The sequence below is a fragment of the Cherax quadricarinatus genome, unplaced genomic scaffold (genome assembly GCF_038502225.1).
Source record: "Cherax quadricarinatus isolate ZL_2023a unplaced genomic scaffold, ASM3850222v1 Contig1283, whole genome shotgun sequence".
Lineage (NCBI taxonomy): Eukaryota > Metazoa > Arthropoda > Malacostraca > Decapoda > Parastacidae > Cherax > Cherax quadricarinatus.
In genome coordinates, this window is record NW_027196309.1 from 13,237 (window position 1) to 34,896 (window position 21,660).

Consider the following 21,660-nt stretch of genomic DNA (forward strand, 5'->3'; position numbering starts at 1 on the left):
GCCGTTGGCTGGATCAATGGCTCGTGCTCCTGGTAAAACAGTAATAATATTCTGGATCATCTGTCAATTGGTAGAAACTGTTTCACATTTGGTGGGGTTTAAAGATAGGCCCGGGCTCTCTCCCATGTCTATTTTTTCTGATGTCGTCTAGGAGAGATTCTGTACTGCCAGCTAGGGTACCATCATCCAAGAACCAGATATTGAGCTCACTGGAGAGCGCTTCTGTGACCTCCTTGATGACACAGACAGACTAGAAAGGGGGTGAGAAGGGCCCCCCTGTTGCACACCCTCACACGAGTCAGTTTCATGGTCCCCAAACAACATTTTATAAATCACATTATAACACGATTCTACAAAGGGATAGACTGAAGGGTAGTATCTAGAAACTGCTTGGAGAGCAGCATCCCTTCTGACTAAGTTGAAAGCGTTGGCAAAACCTAATTTGATCAAGGCTTTTTCATATGACATGTTGTTGATGTATATTCATGCTGCATGGGCAGCTGCTTCACAGCCTTGGTTTGTTGAACACCATAACCGAGCTGAGTTGGTTTCAACATTGCGGCAGCCTCTTCGGCGCCTTGGCAACTAGGCGCCGAAGGGTGTTGCTCACTGCAATGGGCCTGATTCCTCCATCCTTTTTCCAGAGGGCACATAGTGAGGCACCAAAGGAAAGGGATTTGATGGCCTCTGGGACACTGCCAGCCAGGCACAGGTTGGAAAATTTGGTGAGTTCAGACAGCAACCCCTCTGATACATCACCAAGTGCTGGATTGAGTATTTGTTTCAAGTGTTGAGACCTTAAACCGGTGAAACCTCCTGCTGAGCCCTGTGGGAATGACATACCAGCTGTATACACATCTTTGTCCTGTATGGTTAAATGTTCTTCACCTGCTGCAATGTCAGGGAGGTCAATGTTGGTGCTGGGATCCCTGGGTGGAGGTTTGTCCTTCAGGGCTTGTGCTGTATTGACATCCTTAGGAGCGATGGTATCTTCACTGGTTATAAGCGTCAGAGCTCCAATAATATTACCCACTTCTATTTTTTTGCTAATTTGGGCTCTGATATTTGAAATGTCAGGTGTCCTGTTGTTGGCATTTGCCCGGTGGGTGTTTGTCGCCTAGGGGAAAGACGGACGAGGTTGTCAGCTCTAGGGAATGCATTTATTGCCCTAATAACAGATGTTGCTAGTAACTTGTCCCTCCTTGGTGGGACAGCCAAACAGGAATTGCCAAATAGCAGTAGGTTGTGCTAGGATCCGTTGTTTGCAGGAGCTTTGGGGATGTGTGTCAGCGTCCTGGTGGATGTTAATTTGATTGCAGATCTTAGGTCCTCTGTAGAGGTGAAGTCAGGGTAGCTGTCAGCTCTGTCTGCTGGGAGGGGCTGTTAGTTGTTCTCATTTGGAGCCCTCCAGGAGCCTAGACATCCACTGTGTGCATGAATGTTGCCAGTTGAGGGACTGAGTGCACATTCCCTGTGGTACACCTGGCAGATTCCTCGTGGACGGATTCCAGGACATAGGCTCTGTTGTGGAGATTCCTGGGAACCCGGCACTTCTTGTGACATTGTTTACATCGTAGGGGTGGGAGGGCTCCAGCTGTGGGGTAACAGGTGAAGGACAGCATGGATGCATGGGGGATGCCTGCGGGGGAGTAGCTAGAGGTGGTGTGATTAATTGGTGGGGCACTAATCGGCAACACCCTTGGTCAGGAAGTAGGCCTAGACCGGGATGTGGGGACGGGCCCAGGGATGGGGGGAGGGTCCTATTTGTTCAGTAATGATGCACATCACTGACTAACTTTTGCTAATTGTTATACACTTATTATTCCATTTAGAGAAACCCTCGCCATTTGGCACACTAATCACGGTGTTCTCACTGTTAACCGAAGTGTTCTTCTGTTCAGCATCCAATGATGGAGTCCTGGGGGACCAATAACCCCACCCCCCAACCCTTGGCCGAACATAGAGGGTAAACAAACCTCCCCTACACCTCCCCTGGCAGGATCCCCTCAAGACCACCAGTACTGCTCAACTCCCCACATGCACACTGCACTTTCACTGATACAGAAGCAACGGTCTGATGCAGAGGATTATCACTACTCTGTAATCTCCGGTGGATACTCACAATGACGTCTGGCGAAAATGGCCCTTGCCAACTATGTTGGTTCTTCGTTTACGCACAAAATGTATGGAGCCACAAACTGGCTCCCTCCCTCCACGCCGGCCAAATATATATAAGAACATAAGAACATAAGAACGAAGGAACACTGCAGAAGGCCTACTGGCCCATGCGAGGCAGGTCCAAGTCTCCTACCGGCTGAAGCCAATGCACCCAACCTAGTCAGGTCAGGTCACATTGACTTAAGGGAGGAACACGGCAACCGACCTGGTAGCACAAGCTATCAGGTCTAACTCACACCACACCCACATCTACTCATGTATTTATCCAACCTATTTTTAAAGCTACACAACGTTCTGGCCTCTATAACGGTACTTGGGAGTTTGTTCCACTCATCCACAACTCTATTACCAAACCAGTACTTTCCTATATCCTTCCTGAATCTGAATTTTTCCAACTTAAAACCATTGCTGCGAGTCCTGTCTAGGCTAGATATTTTCAGCACACTATTTACATCCCCTTTCTTTATTCCTGTCTTCCATTTATACACCTCAATCATATCCCCCCTAATTCTACGTCTTTCTAGAGAGTGCAGTTTCAGGGCCCTCAGTCTATCCTCATAGGGAAGGTTTCTGATACATGGGATCAACTTTGTCATCCTCCTTTGTACATTTTCCAGAGAATTTATATCCATTGTGTAATACGGTGACCAAAACTGTGCAGCATAATCTAAATGAGGCCTAACCAAGGATGTATAGAGTTGAAGAACAACCTGAGGACTCCTATTATTTATGCTTCTTGATATGAAGCCAAGGATTCTATTAGCTTTATTGCGAACACTTATGCACTGTTGTCTTGGTTTCAGATTACTGCTAACCAGAAGTCCCAAATCTTTTTCGCAATCCGTAATATTAAGATCTACATTATTTAGTTTATATGTGGCATGGTTATTGCCCTGTCCAACATTTAGAACTTTGCATTTGTCTATATTAAACTGCATCTGCCACTTCTCCGACCACTGCATCAGTCTATTCAAATCTTCCTGGAGTGCTCGAATGTCCTCGTCAGAATGAATTCGACGGCCTATTTTCGTGTCATCGGCAAACTTGCCGATGTCGCTCTTTATGCCCTCATCTATGTCGTTTATGTAGATTGTGAACAGCAGGGGGCCCAACACTGACCCCTGTGGAACACCGCTCGTGACACTTCCCCACTCTGATTTCTCCCCATTTATGCAAACTCTCTGCTGCCTATTTGTCAACCATGCCTCTATCCAGGAAAAAATTTCTCCTCCTATTCCATGTGTTTTAATTTTCCTCAATAGTCTCTGATGTGGGACCCTGTCAAAAGCCTTACTGAAGTCCATATACACAATATCATATTCATTACCATGATCTACCTCCTCAAATACCTTAGTGAAAAAAGTTAATAAATTCGTAAGGCAGGAACGCCCCTTTGTAAAACCATGCTGAGATTCGTTGATTAATTTATGCTTTTCAAGGTGGCTACGAACTGCCTCGGCAATTATTGATTCCATAAATTTTCCCACTGTGGAGGTTAGGCTTATTGGTCTATAGTTCGAAGCTAAGGACCTGTCACCTGTTTTGAAAATAGGTATCACATTTGCCATTTTCCACTTATCTGGCACCATGCCAGTTTGTAGTGATATGTTGAAAAGATTAGCCAAAGGTGTGCTAAGCTCCTCTTTACATTCCTTTAGAACCCTTGCATACAGTTCATCAGGGCCTGGGGATTTGTTAGGTTTTAATTTATCTATTTGCCTAAGGACCATGTCACTTGTGACCCTAATTGTGCACAGTTTATTATCGTCCTGTTCTACATAATTTATCATTACTGGAATATCGCTGGTATCCTCCTGTGTAAAAACTGAGAGGAAGTATGTGTTAAAAATTCTACACATTTCCTTATCACTGTCAGTGAGCTGACCCGAGGAACTTTTGAGTGGGCCTATCTTGTCCCTGATCTTACTTCTGTATACCTGAAAGAATCCTTTTGGGTTAGTCTTCGATTCTCTTGCAACTTTAACCTCATAATCTCTTTTTGCTTTTCTAATTCCCTTTTTTATTTCTCTCTTTAACTGAATATATCGATTTCTCAATTGCCCCTCTCCTCTTTTGATTTGCCTATATATGCCTCTCTTTTGACCAATCAGATATTTTAATCTATTGTTCATCCATTTAGGATCATTTTTGTTTGATCTGATTTCCCTATTTGGAACATAATTTGACTGAGCAGCTAGAACTATGCCCTGGAAAGCATCATATCGGCAACCATCACCACCTACCTGACCCTTAGTCAGGTCATTCCAGTTCAGCCCACCTAAGTAATTTTTCAGTCCTATGAAATCAGCCAAGCGAAAATCAGGGACGGAGACTTGATTGCCATTATTAGGGGAATTCCATGATATATTAAAACTGAGTGATTTGTGATCACTTTCTCCAAGCTCATCATTAACCTCAAGATTATTAATTAGTGTTTCCCTACTGGCAAGAACCAAGTCAAGGAGGTTATTTCCCCTAGTTGGCTCTGTCACAAACTGTTTTAAAAAACAATCCTGGATCGTATCAAGAAAGTCACCTGACTCTAAATTTCCTGTCAAATTGCTCCAGTCAATCTGTCTATAGTTGAAATCTCCCATTAGCACAACATTTTCGTATGTAGATGCCTTACGAATTTCGTCCCATAGAAGTTTACTGCACTCCCTATCAAGATTTGGGGCCCTGTAAATCACACCCAAAATTAGTTTTTCTCGGCCCTCGAGAAGCTGTAACCAAACAGATTCAGTGGCTGACGCTTCTAATTTAATATCTTGTCTAACACAACAATTTAAATTGTCTCTGACATACATCGCTACTCCACCACCTTTCCTGTTGACCCTGTCAGTGTGGAATAATTTATAGCCTTGTATGTGACATTCAGAGGGCATCTCTCTATCTTTCAGATTGAGCCAGGTCTCTGTTATAGCAATAATATCTATGTTTCCTGCACTTGCAATTAATCTTAGCTCATCTATCTTATTTCTTACACTCCTGCTATTAGTATAGTAAACCTTAAGGGAGCTAGTCCCTTGCTGCCCTCTGCTGTCCCCCTTTGTTTGCTGACCTGATCTATTGTCTTTATTTATAACTTCATGCTGAATGCCTTTTATACATTTACTGTTTCCAACCCAAGTGTTGCAACCTGCTTGTTTCCCACACACACCCATACCTCTATCTTCCATCAGTTTAAAATCATAGGCATTTCACCAATGGCCTTCTCAATCGAGTCTGCAAGTGCTACCACCCCAGCCCCAGAGAGATGTACCCCATCCCTTGTATACATATCATGTTTGCCATAAAAGTTGTTCCAGTTGTCAATGAATGGGATTGCAAGTTCCTTGCAGTATCTGTCTAGCCAGCAATTTACACCAATTGCCCTAGACAACCATTCATTTCCTACTCCCCTTCTAGGCAAGATGCTACATATGATTGGGATCCCTCCCTTAGACTTAATGAAATCTATAGCAGACCTGTACTTATCTAGCAGCTCTTCTCTCCTACCCTTCCCAATATCATTTCCACCAGTACTGAGACAGATAATGGGCTTGTTCCCATTACCTGACATGATATTATCCAGCCTGTTGACAATGTCCCCAACACCAGCTCCAGGGAAGCACACTCTATCTCTCATCTTCTTATTCCTATTACAAAAAGCACGGTCAATATATCTTACCTGAGAGTCACCAACCACAAGAATGCGCTTACCTCCATTAGCAGGGGCAGTAGTACCCTTACCTTCACTGGCCACTGAAGTACATTCATCCTGGAGAACAGAGAAGCGATTTCCTACCTTCAGATCTTCACTCTTAACTTTCCTTACTCTGATGCGCCTTCCATTACTGTGAACCACTCGCCACTTGTAGCAGGTGCTGGACTGCACCTCACTGCTGGTAGCCGTTGCTACCTCCCCAACTGCAGCCTCCTCACAGCGAGAGACAGACTGCACCTCACTTGAAGCCTCATTCCCCACAACTCCAGCCACCTCACACTCTCTCCCAGACCCATTGATGTGGACCTTCAGCCTCCTAATCTCCTCCTGGAGAAGCAAGACCTCCTCCTTCAACTCTCCAACCTCAATTTTTAAAACACTGCAGAAGCAAGCCATGCCTTGTAACCGCTAACCTATATATATATATATATATATATATATATATATATATATATATATATATATATATATATATATATATATATATATATATATATATATATATATATATATATATATATATATATATATATATATATATACATGTATATATGTATGTCGTGCCGAATATGTAAAACTGGTCAATTAGCAAGAACTCAATTAAAATTAAGTCCTTTCTGAAATTTTCTCTTATACGTTTAAAGATATATTTTTTCATCAATGTTAATGTAAAAATTTATAATTTTGGACCAAAAGAATCTTAGAAAACTTACCTAACCTTATTATAACAAGTGTAATTTATTTTAGCCTAACCCAACTAAATATATTTTAAATACGTTTACAATAATTTAATACTAAACAAACACAACCAAATATATTTTTTTCGTTAGGTTCAGAATGATTTTGGCGAAATTATTGCATACACAAATTTTCACTTATCCTATATGGCAAGATGAGCGTTGCTATTTAAGCCAAGATCGCAAGTTCTGCCTATTCGGCACGACATATATATATATATATATATATATATATATATATATATATATATATATATATATATATATATATATATATATATATATATATATATATATATATCCTGCTCTTGCGAATTCCTTGCATATATATATATGCAATATATATATATGCATATATATATATATATATATATATATATATATATATATATATATATATATATATATATATATATATATATATATATATATATATGCAAAACAACCACTCTGAAAGAATAGAGAAATTCTAAGCGCTTTCGTGACTACTCACATTATCAAGGAACTATGTGAGTAGTCACGAAAGTGCTTGGAATTTCTCTATTCTTTCAGAGTGGTTGTTTTGCATATTCTGAAAACACCTGTTTACTGTGATCTTATTGCATATATATATATATATATATATATATATATATATATATATATATATATATATATATATATATATATATATATATATATATATCGTGCCGAATATGTAAAACTGGTCAATTAGCAAGAACTCATTTAAAATTAAGTCCTTTCTGAAATTTTCTTTTATACGTTTAAAGATATATTTTTTTCATTAATGTTAATGTAAAAAAATTTTAATTTTGCACCAAAAGAATCTTAGAAAACTTACCTAACCTTATTATAACAAGCATAATTTATACACAAATAACCCGCACATAGAAGAGAGGAGCTTACGACGACGTTTCGGTCCGACTTGGACCATTTACAAAGTCAGTGTGACTTTGTAAATGGTCCAAGTCGGACCGAAACGTCGTCGTAAGCTCCTCTCTTCTATGTGCGGGTTATTTGTGTATCGTTCCAGTCACGGTATTGTTACTTTTTTTGTTATTTAAGCATAATTTATTTTAGCCTAACCCAACTAAATATATTTTAGATACGTTTACAATAATTTAATACTAAACAAACAAAACGAAATATATTTTTTTCGTTAGGTTCAGAGTGATTTTGGCGAAATTATTGCATACACAAATTTTCACTTGTCCTATATGGCAAGATGAGCGTTGCTATTTCAATTCAAGTTTATTCTCTATAAGGGTTACAATGTGGGGTTTACAGGTTTTGGGTATTGTGTGGTATAAAATACTAATTACAGAGAGGGCTACTAGGACACCTAGCATGGCTAAGCATTTCGAGCAGACTTAGATTAATTCTTAACATTAAATCCTTACAGATTATGGTATTAAGGCTAAGTGACTACATCATAATTTGTGAGTTTAGCAATGTGAATGCTTTTGTTTTGACACAATACAAAGTGTCTATATTGGAGTATCATAGGCAAGCTTATGACTAGTTAGGATTTATTATTTTAAGATTAAGATTAGTATTTCTGGGTTTATAGTCAGTGGGTGAGTGAGTGTAATTGTGAACCACCAGGTGGTTATCATGTAGTTAGTTGCCGGGGTGGATCAGGGAGATAAGATGTTTTCTAACTGTAGTTTTGAAAGTGATGAATGTGTCTGCAGTTCTAGAGTTTTCAGGTAGGGTGTTCCAGATTTTAGGTCCTTTGAAATACATTGAATTTTTGTAAAGGTTTAGTCGAACACGGGGAATGTCATAGAGATGTTTGTATCTGGTGTTATACCTGTGGATCCTGTCACAACTATCAAGAAAGCGTTTTAGGTCAAGGTTAATATTGGAATTTAAGGTCCTGTAGACATAGATTGCACAGTAGTAAGTGTGGATGTTCTGAACAGGGAGTAAGTTTAGATCTATGAAGAGTGGGGAAGTGTGTTGCCAGGGATGGGATTTAGTGATTATTCTTACTGCGGCTTTTTGTTGGGTTATTATTGGCTTTAGGTGTGTTGCAAGTTCTGCCAATATATGTGTATATATATATATATATATATATATATATATATATATATATATATATATATATATATATATATATATATATATGTGTGTGTGTGTGTGTGTGTGTGTGTCGTGCCGAATAGGTAGAACTTGCGATTTTGGCTTAAATAGCAACGTTCATCTTGCCATATAGGACAAGCGAAAATTTGTGTATACAATAATTCGCCAAAATCATTCTGAACCTAACGAAAAAATATATTTCACTATGTTTGTTTAGTATTAAATTATTGTAAACAAATCTAAAATATATTTAGTTGGGTTAGGCTAAAATTAATTGTTCTTATTATAATAAGGTTAGGTAAGTTTTCTAAGATTCTTTTGGTGCAAAATTAATTTTTTTTACATTAACATTAATGAAAAAATGTATCTTTAAACGTATAAGAGAAAATTTCAGAAAGGCCTTAATTTTAAATGAGTTCTTGCTAATTGACCAGTTTTACATATTCCGCACGGCATATATATATATATATATATATATATATATATATATATATATATATATATATATATATATATATATATATATATATATATATATATATATATATATATATCCGCTTGTCAGAAATAGGAAACGTGTCAGATGTTGATCCCAATGTTAAAACGTGCGGAGGTTTAAGAGTTTTGCTTATTGTACCCTATTTGTAAAAACGGGATCACTAGGATTCCCCCCCCCCCATTTAAATAACTGAGGCTCACTATCCAGTACATATTTAATGTTTATGAGAAACTTTATTGTGTATCAAAGCACTGACTGAGAACAGAGTAGTGTTCGCTCTGGACACTTGCAAAACATTCCTAGAATAAACAACTTTAAAATTTGAATTCGGTAAACACAATCGATTTCATGATAACACTAATATCTTGCTCATCCAGTCAGTAGCATAACTATGAGCATATGTATTGTTGATGATGTAATATTTTATTACAATTATGTTATAAATACTCTACAGTCTTACCTGTGATGGTCACATCTGCTTTTGTTAATGAGTTATCATCTTTTTTAACTGCAAGAAAATGAATTCCATCTCCCTTGTTGTAAATATCAATATTAGTCGTGGCAGTATCTGTAGGCTCGATTTCAGCCGTATCAACGTTTTCTATTGAATCGCCTTTCATGACAACCAGGTCATAGGTGCCAGTGCCAGGGAATGTGACTGTTAGTGTTGCACCGCTGTCAGTGTATGTTAACTCTGATGCCTTTGTATCGAAGTCTGTGAATTAAACAAGTGAAATATTTAAATCATCACAATGTTCATAAACATTAGTAGTGTTCAGATCAGTAAAATTAGTTATTGGAAACGAGCTTGTGGACTTTATCTGGTTATTTGAATTATGTATATATTGAAACTAACCGAACCCTCCCCTCCCTCCCCACGTCCAACCCTCTCCCCCATTCTTTCTCTCTCTCTCTCTCTCTCTCTCTCTCTCTCTCTCTCTCTCTCTCCCTTTCTCTCTCGCCAGAAGCGAAGCACTGATTGGTGTAAACAACAACAATAGTAATAATAATAATAATAATAATAATAATAATAATAATAATAATAATAATAATAATAATAAGAAGAAGAAGAAGAAGAAGAAGAAGAAGAAGAAGAAGAAGAAGTACAATATTAATAATAATCTCTGTTCTCTCCTACTTTGAGATTCATCTGTACCATTACAGTCAATAATTTTTTTAATTAATGAAGTTAGAACTGCAATGTTATATAAATACTGATAGGGTAGACGAGGTAACATTAAGATGTAATGTATACCTTTATTACCCACAGAGTTCCCAAAGTTATAACTTTATTGCTCACAACACTTGTATCAGTGTTGGACAACCATTATGAGTAATAAAGTTATACACTGTGTGGGACACTGTAATAAAGTTATACACTGTGTGGGACACTGTAATAAAGTTATACACTGTGTTGGACACTGTAATAAAGTTATACACTGTGTGGGACACTGTAATAAAGTTATACACTGTGTTGGACACTGTAATAAAGTTATACACTGTGTGGGACACTGTAATAAAGTTATACACTGTGTGGGACACTGTAATAAAGTTATACACTGTGTGGGACACTGTAATAAAGTTATACACTGTGTGGGACACTGTAATAAAGTTATACACTGTGTGGGACACTGTAATAAAGTTATACACTGTGTGGGACACTGTAATAAAGTTATACACTGTGTGGGACACTGTAATAAAGTTATACACTGTGTTGGACACTGTAATAAAGTTATACACTGTGTGGGACACTGTAATAAAGTTATACACTGTGTGGGACACTGTAATAAAGTTATACACTGTGTGGGACACTGTAATAAAGTTATACACTGTGTGGGACACTGTAATAAAGTTATACACTGTGTGGGACACTGTAATAAAGTTATACACTGTGTGGGACACTGTAATAAAGTTATACACTGTGTGGGACAATAATTGTGAGCAATAAAGTAATACACACTTTTTTTAATATCATTTACTCCAACTTATAAGGTCAATGAATATTTTCGAACCCAAACTGTTCACCTAGCTTATATACAATATGAAATTATTATTCAGTTCTTAGACTTAATCTCTCATCTTACCAACTCATGTCTGTCATGTCCTAGTGGCCAGTTAAAACTTCATCAGCTTTATTAACACAGTTTTTATGGGTTTTTTACGTATCCTTTTTTTAATGGATTTTTCACCCATGGTTCATTCTGCTGAATTATTTTTTTTCTGGGTTATTTACTTTCACAATTCAAAATTAATTAATTCTCCCATTCAGTTCATTTTATTCAGTTTGAGGAGTTGACACAGTAGCGGATATTCATTACGAAAGTTTTAACGGTGATTAATTTTCCTTTTTCAGGCATCTGAAAAATTTCACATTGCAACATTTTTTTCATTCCATATCTATTTTTTTAAGTTTTATTAATTCCTTACAATAATATGTAATATACAGTTATTATTATCATCATTATTATTTATATATCTATATTATTACTGCCGTTGCTAATAAGTATTGTAACTCTATCATTATTCTTCTAACTCAATATAATACTGTATCCCACTGTATTAATGATCAGTCTTCACTTTTTTGTTATTTACACTGTTACTGACACTGTTGTACTGAACAATAAAATGGTATAAAATACCGACAGGTTGTTTAGGTAAGACACATATGCAACAGTTAGGTATCTTTATTTCGAAACGTTTCGCCTACACAGTAGGCTTCTTCAGTCGAGTACAGCAAAGTTGATAGAAGCAGATGAGACTTGAAGACGATGTAATCAGTCCATCACTCTTGAAGTTTTTAGGTGGTCAGTCCCTCAGTCTGGAGAAGAGCATTGTTCCATAGTCTGAAACAATACTCTTCTCCAGACTGAGGGACTGACCACCTCAAAACTTTAAGGGTGATGGACTGATTACATCGTCTTCAAGTATCTTCTGCTTCTATCAACTTTTCTGTACTAGACTGAAGAAGCCTAATGTGTAGGCGAAACGTTTAGAAATAAAGATACCTAACTGTTGCATATGTGTCTTACCTAACAACTGTTGTAACTATCACTAATGTTGTCTGAAAATTCTCTTCCCCTTTTCCTCAAAATTCATGTTCGCAAAATAATTGTATCAATATTGAAAATATTTGAAATTAAAACTTGATTTTTATATTTTTGAAGGAAATATATAAATAAGTAATTAAAAGAAAAGTGTAAAATTTGATTAACAATAGATTGGTAGCATTTATTCGATAAATTAAGAATATCTAAAGTCAAGTTTAATAGGTGATAGTCTTTAATTAATACTTAGGATGAAAATTATATTGCAGATATTGACACAAAAATTACCTGTAGCTGTAGTTATTTCAGTTATTGCAGGACTGCAGATGTCGAGTGAATCAGAATGACCAGCAGCAGTGTTTGATTCATTCTTACAGAATGATACTGTCGAAACTGTGCCAGTGTAAGAAATATAAATTATATTTGTAGATGCTTTCTTCTCTAAGCAAGTTGCTTCTGAGTTCAATTTTACTATGTCGAAAGACCCAACCTGTAAACGGACAACTCCCAGCAGTTTCTGGCCAACCAAGATGTAAGCAACTGAAGACTGTGTAAAAGCGTCCTCAGCTGAAAAGAAAAGTTATTAGAGAATCTCAGGCAAAACATTGTATTTTTTTTTACACTAATCAATTTTAGAGGCTAAAATCTTACCTCAGCTCATTTGAAAGGTGGTGTAGTAACAATTTGTTCATTAATTTAAAGAGTATTATAATACATGAAAAGCGTTAAACCAGTAGTGCTTATACAGCGTGTATTGAACAGTTAACAATGAAGTTCGAGCCAAGGAACGGGAAGACAGCTTCTCTCCCTGGATCAAGAGCCCGTCACAGGCATCATGACACCTCCCTCGAGGGAACAATTTTATTTAGGTAGTTATGTTGAGTGTTTTTTAATGTTAAAGCCTATCACTCCATAAAAGTTATGAAGGCTGCATTTTTTCCTGTATATAAAAACTAAAGGAGCAATTAAGGGAAACTGAGTATATATATATATATATATATATATATATATATATATATATATATATATATATATATATATATATATATATATATATATATATATATATATATATATATATATATATATATATATACATCGTGCCAAATAGGTAAAACTGGTCAATTAGCAAGAACTCATTTAAAATTAGTCCTTTCTAAATTGTTCTCTTATACTTTTAAAGATATATTTTCTTCATTGACATTAATGTAAAAATTAATAATTTTGTACCAAAAGAGCCTTAGAAAACTTACTAGCCTCCATAATAAGAGGGTCATTACAAGGAATAAGGTAAAATTTACACGTATGTTAGCTAAAAAATAGAAAATCATTCCCCTCCCTTTCTGTAGCTACATTCATCAGACACCTTTTGGCACTCTTCTTGAACTGGTTCATGCTATGACTGGCTTTGACATGTGCGGGCAGTCTGTTCCATTCCTTTATTGCTGTACAATAAAAGGTGTTTGAAGCCTGTCCACTGACTGTGGGTACTACAAAGTTGTGCTCTCTCCCCCTAGTACTATGATTGCTTTGGTTCCCAACCTTGACAAAATTGACAGCAAGATATTCTGGACATTGTTTGTGAGCAATTTTATAAACATGATTTAGCTTCAGTTGTTTTACTCTGTCTTCAACATTCAGCATATCCAACTGCTGTAATTCATCCTGGCCTACATGTTCTCTTGGTCCCAGCCCCAGGATGAATCTTACGATTTTGTTCTGGGTGATTTGCAGTCTATCTTTCAGTTTTTTTGTCAAGGCAGAGTACCATGAAGAGCAAGCGTAATCCATATGGCATTGTATAAGGGCTAGACATAGGGTCCTGCGAGCCTCAGTAGGTAGACACTGTGCTTGTCTATACAAGAACTTCATTCTGGCATTCGCTTTCTTTACTACACTGTTCCCTATCAATTCTCCTGACATGCATGGGTCAAAGGGGATTCCCAAATATTTTACTGATGAAACCAAAGTGATGGACTCCCCATTACATTGAACATTAAAATTATTTACCCTTCTCAGTTTATGTTTCGTGCCAAAGAGAATGGCTTCAGTTTTCCCTAGGTGTAATGATAGTTTGTTGTCTACTAACCATTTGCTGCAGGACTCCAGTTCCAGTGTTAAAACATTAGCAATATCTTGTGGGTCTTTACCTGACACTAACAGAGCACTGTCATCTGCATACAGTAGGAGTTTGCACTTGACACTGATAGGCATATCATTGACATAACATAAGAATAATAAGGGACCCAGAATACTACCTTGGGGAACTCCACATGTTATCGGCAGGGGTTCTGATTCTGTTTTGTTGATTTTGACTATTTGTCTCCTGTTGCTAAGGTAGGACTTAAACCAGTCTACAGAACCTATACCGATAGCTTGAAGTTTATTACATAATATATTGTGGTTGACAGTATCGAAGGCCTTTTGCAGGTCTAAGGTTACCATACCTATGAGGTTCCCCTTTGACATTTCAGTTCTCAGGTAATCCATCAGATTAATAAGGGAGGTGTCGGTTGAGTAGGATCTTCTAAAGCCCGATTGATAGCTATGGAGAATGTTGTTGTCATTAAGGTACTTAACTACTTGAGAATACACCGCCCTCTCTAGAATTTTAGATATTATACTGAGTATACTAACAGGCCTATAGTTGCTTACATCAGACCTACTATTTTTCTTGAAGATAGGAGTAACTCTGGCCTCCTTGAACCCCTCCGGTACGGTATTAGTGGTGATTGATAGATTTATTATGTGAGCAATAGGGATTGACAGTTCAGAAGCACCATCTTTTAGGAACTTAGACGGGATGTTATCAGGGCCTGTGCTCTTAGTTGGGTTTAACCTGCTTAGTTCTTTCTGAATAAAGTCATGAGATACACTTACTAGTTGACAACTGTTTGGGGTTACCCCTTTATTGGTATAGTATGTTTGAAACTTATCAGAGTCTGTGTTAAAGGTATTTGATGCAGCTGGTAGTTTACTTACTAGTGTTGATGCAACAGATGTGTAGTAGGAATTAAAGCACTTTGCCACCTTAGATGTTTCGTGGCATACCTCATTATCGATAGTGAGTACTATGTTAGACCTATCTACTGGCTTATGGCTATACTCCAACTGTTTTAGTTGTTCCCAGAGCTTTCTGGGGTTATGCTTATACTCTTCAATTTTTGAGCAGTAGTGCTTTGCCTTTGCTCCATTTATAAGTCTCTGTACTCTGTTCCTCACCCTTTGGGTGAGGAATATCCTGTCTGTTTGCTTTAAATCTGTTTAGCAGCTGGTCTCTGAATTTCATATTATCTAATATCTCAGTATTCATCCAGGGTTCAGTTCTTCGTTTAATCCTAACCTCTTTAACTGGTGCAATATTATCAAGAATGCTAGTGAACATTGTTTTGAATTTTTCCCAGGCATCGTTTACGTCCTTGCAACTTGTTATCTCTGTCCAGTCACAATTGTGTAGCCTATTTACCAGTGTTTCTTTACTGTAGTTTCTAGTTGACCTCATTTTTATTGTCCTGTGTAGGCCTATCCTATCCCTAGTTATTTTCCTGGTGCAGTAAATGATGAAATGATCACTAAGACCTGTGGTAATGACGCCTGACTGACTAATGTTCTCAGAGCGGTTACAAAGTATGTGGTCAATTAGGGTGGCTGAGAACTGTGTGATCCGGGTTGGAGTATTAATTAGTTGAGTGTAACTATTTAATCCTAGAATTTGCTTATACCTTTTGCATAGCCCGTTATTTTGCTGCTGAAAACAGATATTGAAGTCGCCCAGTATTATTGTCTCGCAATTGTTTTCAACTCCGGACAAGACTCTGGAAAAGTCTTCTAAGAACTGGTCCTGGGTAGGAGGGCGGTAACTAGTTCCTACTAAGATGGGTTTGGTCTTGGGAAGCAGCACTTCAAACCATAGAATCTCCAGTTTATTGTTATTTAAATCAGGTCTTGGGTTGTAAGCTAAGTCATTTCTAATGTAGGCACATACTCCACCACCCTTTCTGTTCCTATCTAAGCGTTTTATATTGTAACCATCTATTTTGACCTCGTCGTCAGTCACCGTATCATCCAACCAAGATTCAGAGATGGTTATAACTGCCGCCCTAATTTTGTTAGCTAGAATCCTAATCTCTGCCAATTTAGGAAGAAGTGATCTTGCATTGACATGAATAAAGTGAAGGCCTGTTTTCATAAAACAATCATAATCATCAATATATGGCAATGGGTCATTTGTATTAAAATTAGGTAAATCAATGTCATCACTGCTAAAGGGTAACTGTGTTAAAGTGCATTTGTTACACACAAAATGAATTCTGGCACCGTTGCTATAATTGTACATACATCCATCATGCACCCACCCTTTACACATTTTACATAAGGTGCCTTTTCTGTTTTTCATGCGTACTTTAGTACAGTGTATGCACCTGTTGGGTAGTGTTTGAGATAATAATGGCTGTATTGTCTCACATTGACCTATGTATGCATTACATATGGAGTTAAGGTTATCATTCCTAGCTACTAGACCGTCATTATCTGTCTGTTTTGCCTCTGCACAATAGTTTGAGGTCCTGGATTAATTTGGATATCACCACTTAAGAGCGCTACAATAAGAGCTGTGTGCCACTGTTTTTGTTTGGGTATGCGGTGTTGCCATACCTTGCGGCGATAGTGACATTTACTTTTCTGGTAGGATGGCAACTGTTGGGCTTTTACTGTCCAGGGCGCTGTTACTCCATTCACCTTTTCCAGCCCCCATGACTGATTTCTTTCTTCGTGGAATTGAAGAAGAAATATAAATATAATTATGGCAGCCTGTACCCCCCTAATGCCTGCCATTTTCACTCTTCGCTCTTTTACTCATATACAATAATATTTATTTCTCTTTTCCAGTCCCTAGTACACTTAGTATCTGCTTTAGCAATCACCACTGAATTACTAGTAAAATTTCCTCTTCAAAACCCTCTTCACTGCTCACTTTTCCCTTAACTTCACAAAACCCTTACAGTTAACCCCTTATTACACACTCCCCTTCCCATCTCACTTCACAGTCTGGCTTCCCCAATTAACTTCTAACTCCTTTCCATTCTGGTAGATCAGAAAAGTTTAATCCATGGTTTTATCCTTCCAAATCCCCCTCAATTCCATTTATCGGGGGTTGTGTGGTGTTGTTGTCTCCTGACCTGTTCTGCTGACTCAGCCATTTTTAAAACACTGAGGGGAGTAACGCCACCTACAACCTGACTTTCCTTGAGTTTATAGATATATCTGGCGTTTTCTGCTATGATTCTCTCACTGTACACTGGTCAGCTGAATATAGGTCAGCTGCTAAAATATTAACCTTGACTATTTAACTATTCACTTCTTTCTCACGACTGGCACTGAGGGATATCCGACCTATAACCTTGGAGTTTTGTACTGTTGATTTGACGATGTCTCCTGTGTTTCCCTCTCGTTAGCACTGGTACAGGTGATATGATGGTGGTACAGATATGATGCTACTGTCAACAGATGAACGTCAGTAAAGATGAGAATTTCACTTCGCTAGTTGTACGTCTGGCAGTAGCGGCTGTTTGGATGCCGGTCAGCCATGTTTAAATGCTCAATTCTTTCCCTCGTTTGGCACTGAAGAAAAAAGTCCTGCAGACCTGTCATTTCCTTGGAGATTTAGTTGATCAGGTTTTCTGCCATGTTGTCTTCCCGTTAAACACTGGTGCAGTTGATATGGAGGTCAGTTATTTCATTGTAGTGGAAAACGTCTCATGTCTGGTTCACGTCTGGCAGCAGGTCTGGTACTTGAATGCGGGTCCATCTTTTGTCATATTTAGTCCATTTCGTTGTCGTCACCGTCAGTTTTTATGAACATGGTTACAATACTATATATACCGTTTGTGGAAGCTAGTACACCAAACGGGGAGAAGAATGAAATTAGCTCTGAGGCACCCACACCATCGCATGTCCTCGGGTCACGGTACAGTATCTAGGTCTGCTGGGTGCGTGATCTTTGTAGGATTGGATGGTCCAGTCGGTTAGTGTCGTGAATTTTCGTTCACCATGAGGCGGGCTAAAACAACACGGGTTCGATCCCCCGGCTAGTCGCAGTGTTGTTATTGATTAAATAGCACTCGTCCGTGGTTACAATAATTTATATATATAAAATATATATATATATATATATATATATATATATATATATATATATATATATATATATATATATATATATACGTATATATATATATATATATATCAATAACAACACTGCGCTAGCCAAGGATTCGAACCCATGTTGTACTGGCCTGCCTCATGGTAAGCAAGAACCACATTACGCTTTAAACCTTGGCTAGCGCAGTGTTGTTATTGATCAATACCACTCGTTTGTGGTTACAATAATATATAAATACTGCTCGTGATGCTAGTACACCAAACAGGGATGAGAATGAAATTAGCTTAGAAGCTCCCACACCTCTGTATGCCCTCGGATGGCGGCCCAACAGCTAGATGTGTGCTGGCTGCACCATTCTTGTAGGGTTGGGTGGTCCTGTGGTTTAAAGCGTCATGTGGTTCTCGCTTACCATGAGGCAGGCCAGTACAACATGGGTTCGAATCCTTGGCTAGTGCAGTGTTGTTATTGATCAATACCACTCGTTCGTGGTTACAATAATATATATATATATATATATATATATATATATATATATATATATATATATATATATATATATATATATATATATCATTGTCTCTACGTCCACAGCAGGACTCGAACCTGCAAACTCTGTATCAGAGTCCACAATACTTTATCACGGAGCCAGACTACCAGATAAGTATGGGCGTCTAGCCGAAGCTAAGCGATGTTTCCCCATACCTTGGGGCACTAGGCTCATTTTCAAAGTTATTTCATCAAATCCTTCCACATACAGTGGACAACGAAAGAGATCTGAAATGGTGGTTGTTGCAACCCCTGAATGGGTTACAATGTATATGATGTATATTATGTATATGTATATAATGTATATTACCTTTTCATATAATTTTATATTGCTTATATTTGCGATAATAGCTAAATCGTAAATATATTGCTTTATATTATTATTTGACTTAGTTATGTTGTTAGGTAGGATGTAACCTTCATATATTATTATGTGCTCATAGTTCTAGTCTTGATTGTCTAACTACTGTAATTATCGCTTGTGGCTCGTTACTCTGCCGGCTTCTCATTGTTGCTGGGCAGTAACTGTCCACCGAGCTATCACGAGATCGAGGAGGGGGGGGGGTGTACACACCTCGCCTGAAGTAGTCAGTCTGCTCTAGACTCACATGGTGGTTGGACGTATTCCTGACAAGTGCCTAATTCTCCCTTATTGGCCCTTGTTGGAAGATCGTCTCTGTCTGATTATTGTTGTAGGTTCTGTGGGACTCTGTTCACAGAACATTGTTAGACTTAGTGATTTTCGACGTTGTACTGAGGTTGTGTGTCGCATAGACACTCTGAGCAACTCAGGTCCTGAACTGTAGCTTCTGACCTAAATTGTACTGGTATCTGTGTACTGTCACAGTCGGGGATTTTCTTATGCTGAACTTAGATTCAGTAGTATGGGAGTTTGGTGACTTACGTGGAGGATCTGCTGATGGTCCCTACTTAGTGTCGTTATATTATCTCCTTGTTCCTGATTCTGTGTCGCAGTTGCTTGTTATACTGCTATTGGGCTTAGCATTCTTTTTATTGTTCAAGCAGACTGTTCTGACTGCCAGTTGGTCAAGAAGTTAGTTTATGTGAGGACTTTGTCAGTCACTTGTTTAAGTCTAGTCGAGTCGTGAGATATAGCGAACTACTTAGAGCACTTACACCCATACACACAAACTTACTTGTACATATTTGTAATATCTTATTACTTCTTAATGTACCAGACGGTACTTAAGACTTATAAATGTGATATGTGCTTTCAGCACAATAATACTGTACACGAGAGAAGTGATTAATATTATTTTGATTACTGTGATTAATTTAATTTAATTTAATTTGATATACGCCTAGACAACTTAATTAATAAATTTATTAAATTTTAATTTCTCTAGTTAGTAGCCTACCAGTTGTAATCCTGAAGCACTAATAATTCTTATTGAATTCTAATGGATAATTGGACAAGGATACTGACTACTTGTTACGAAAACCCAGTAACAGGCTGGATGCTAGAAGGGCAGTCCTTTCTAGTATTCACTGGAGATCTCTAAGCTTTTAGAAATCGCGTTTTTTGTAACACTTAACAATTCGTAAACAGACGAAATTATTTACAAATATTGTCTCTACGTTTGCGAATTGTTAAACATTTCAAATCTCTTTCGTTGTCCGCTGCATGTGTATATCCACTGTTGCTCTCAGTGCTCGTGGGTACTCAGATTACTCGTGGCTCAATTTGTATCAACCATAGCTCACTCTGGACTGGAGTTCGATCTCCTGATTAGTAGAAACGCTGGGTATGTTTTCTTAAATCTGTTTCCCTGTTTACTTACCAGTAAGTAGGTGCTTGGGTTTTAGGTGACTATTGTGGGTCGCATCATGGGGGATGAGGATTAAAGTACACCAGAAAGTACACTAATCTGATGGCACTGACTTCAGTGGGTTAACCTGGGTTGTTTACCCTCAGGGTGAATCATTCGAACAAAATCAACATCGAGAGAAAAATGCACTCCTCAGAATGAAGATTGTGAAGTTACTAATTTGTTTTATATTAATCGGGAGAAGCGCTAAACCCATATGGGTAATATAGACCCTGGGAAATGGAAGGCATTCAGCTTCGATTGAAGAGGACTATAAATCCAGTAAGTTGGATGAGGATCCCTTTATCAGAATTTTTAGGAATGAAGTTGTTAAGACTTGATCAGCAGTGTTCTACTTTACAACACCACCTCTGACGTAAAAAAAAAAAAAGTATCAAAATATTAACCGTCTAAATTACTACTCGCTGACTCATAAAACTTTTGAGTATGTTGCAAATTAAGTTAATTACTAATTACCCATTTATGTTAAGACTTGGTAGAAGAAAGCGCAAAGGGATAACAAGAGTACACTGGAAACACCACACAAAGTGAACTTCATTACAGATAACGCTCTATCATGCAGACCCCTCAATGAAGGTTCCTTGATGTTGGTGAGGGGCTCTTGATTTAGGGAATTGGATCTGTGCTCCAGTTCCCCGAATTAAGCCTGAATGCCTTCCACATATCCCGCCCCCCCAGGCGCTGTATAATCCTCCGGGTTTAGCGCTTCCCCTTGATTATAATAATAATAATCTATCATGCAGAGATTTACTAAATTCAATTTTGATGAAACCTATCGTAAAGCAATAAGATATCTATAAGAAAATATACAAAGACACCGAGAGATGTATGTCTCTTGGTGTATATAAAGTACAC

At 37.8% G+C, this 21,660-nt stretch overlaps 1 protein-coding gene across 1 annotated transcript in view; it reads right to left on the reverse strand.

The window, feature by feature from the left end:
- LOC128695007 (uncharacterized) overlaps positions 1-21,660 on the reverse strand; it is an 84,918-nt gene that overhangs the window by 12,607 nt on the left and 50,651 nt on the right. The window contains exons 3-4 of the mRNA XM_070080933.1: positions 12,538-12,816; positions 9,666-9,920 (exon numbers count right to left, since the gene is read on the reverse strand). Coding sequence (XP_069937034.1) covers positions 9,666-9,920; positions 12,538-12,816 — 534 coding nt within the window. The remainder of the gene's footprint in view (positions 1-9,665; positions 9,921-12,537; positions 12,817-21,660) is intronic.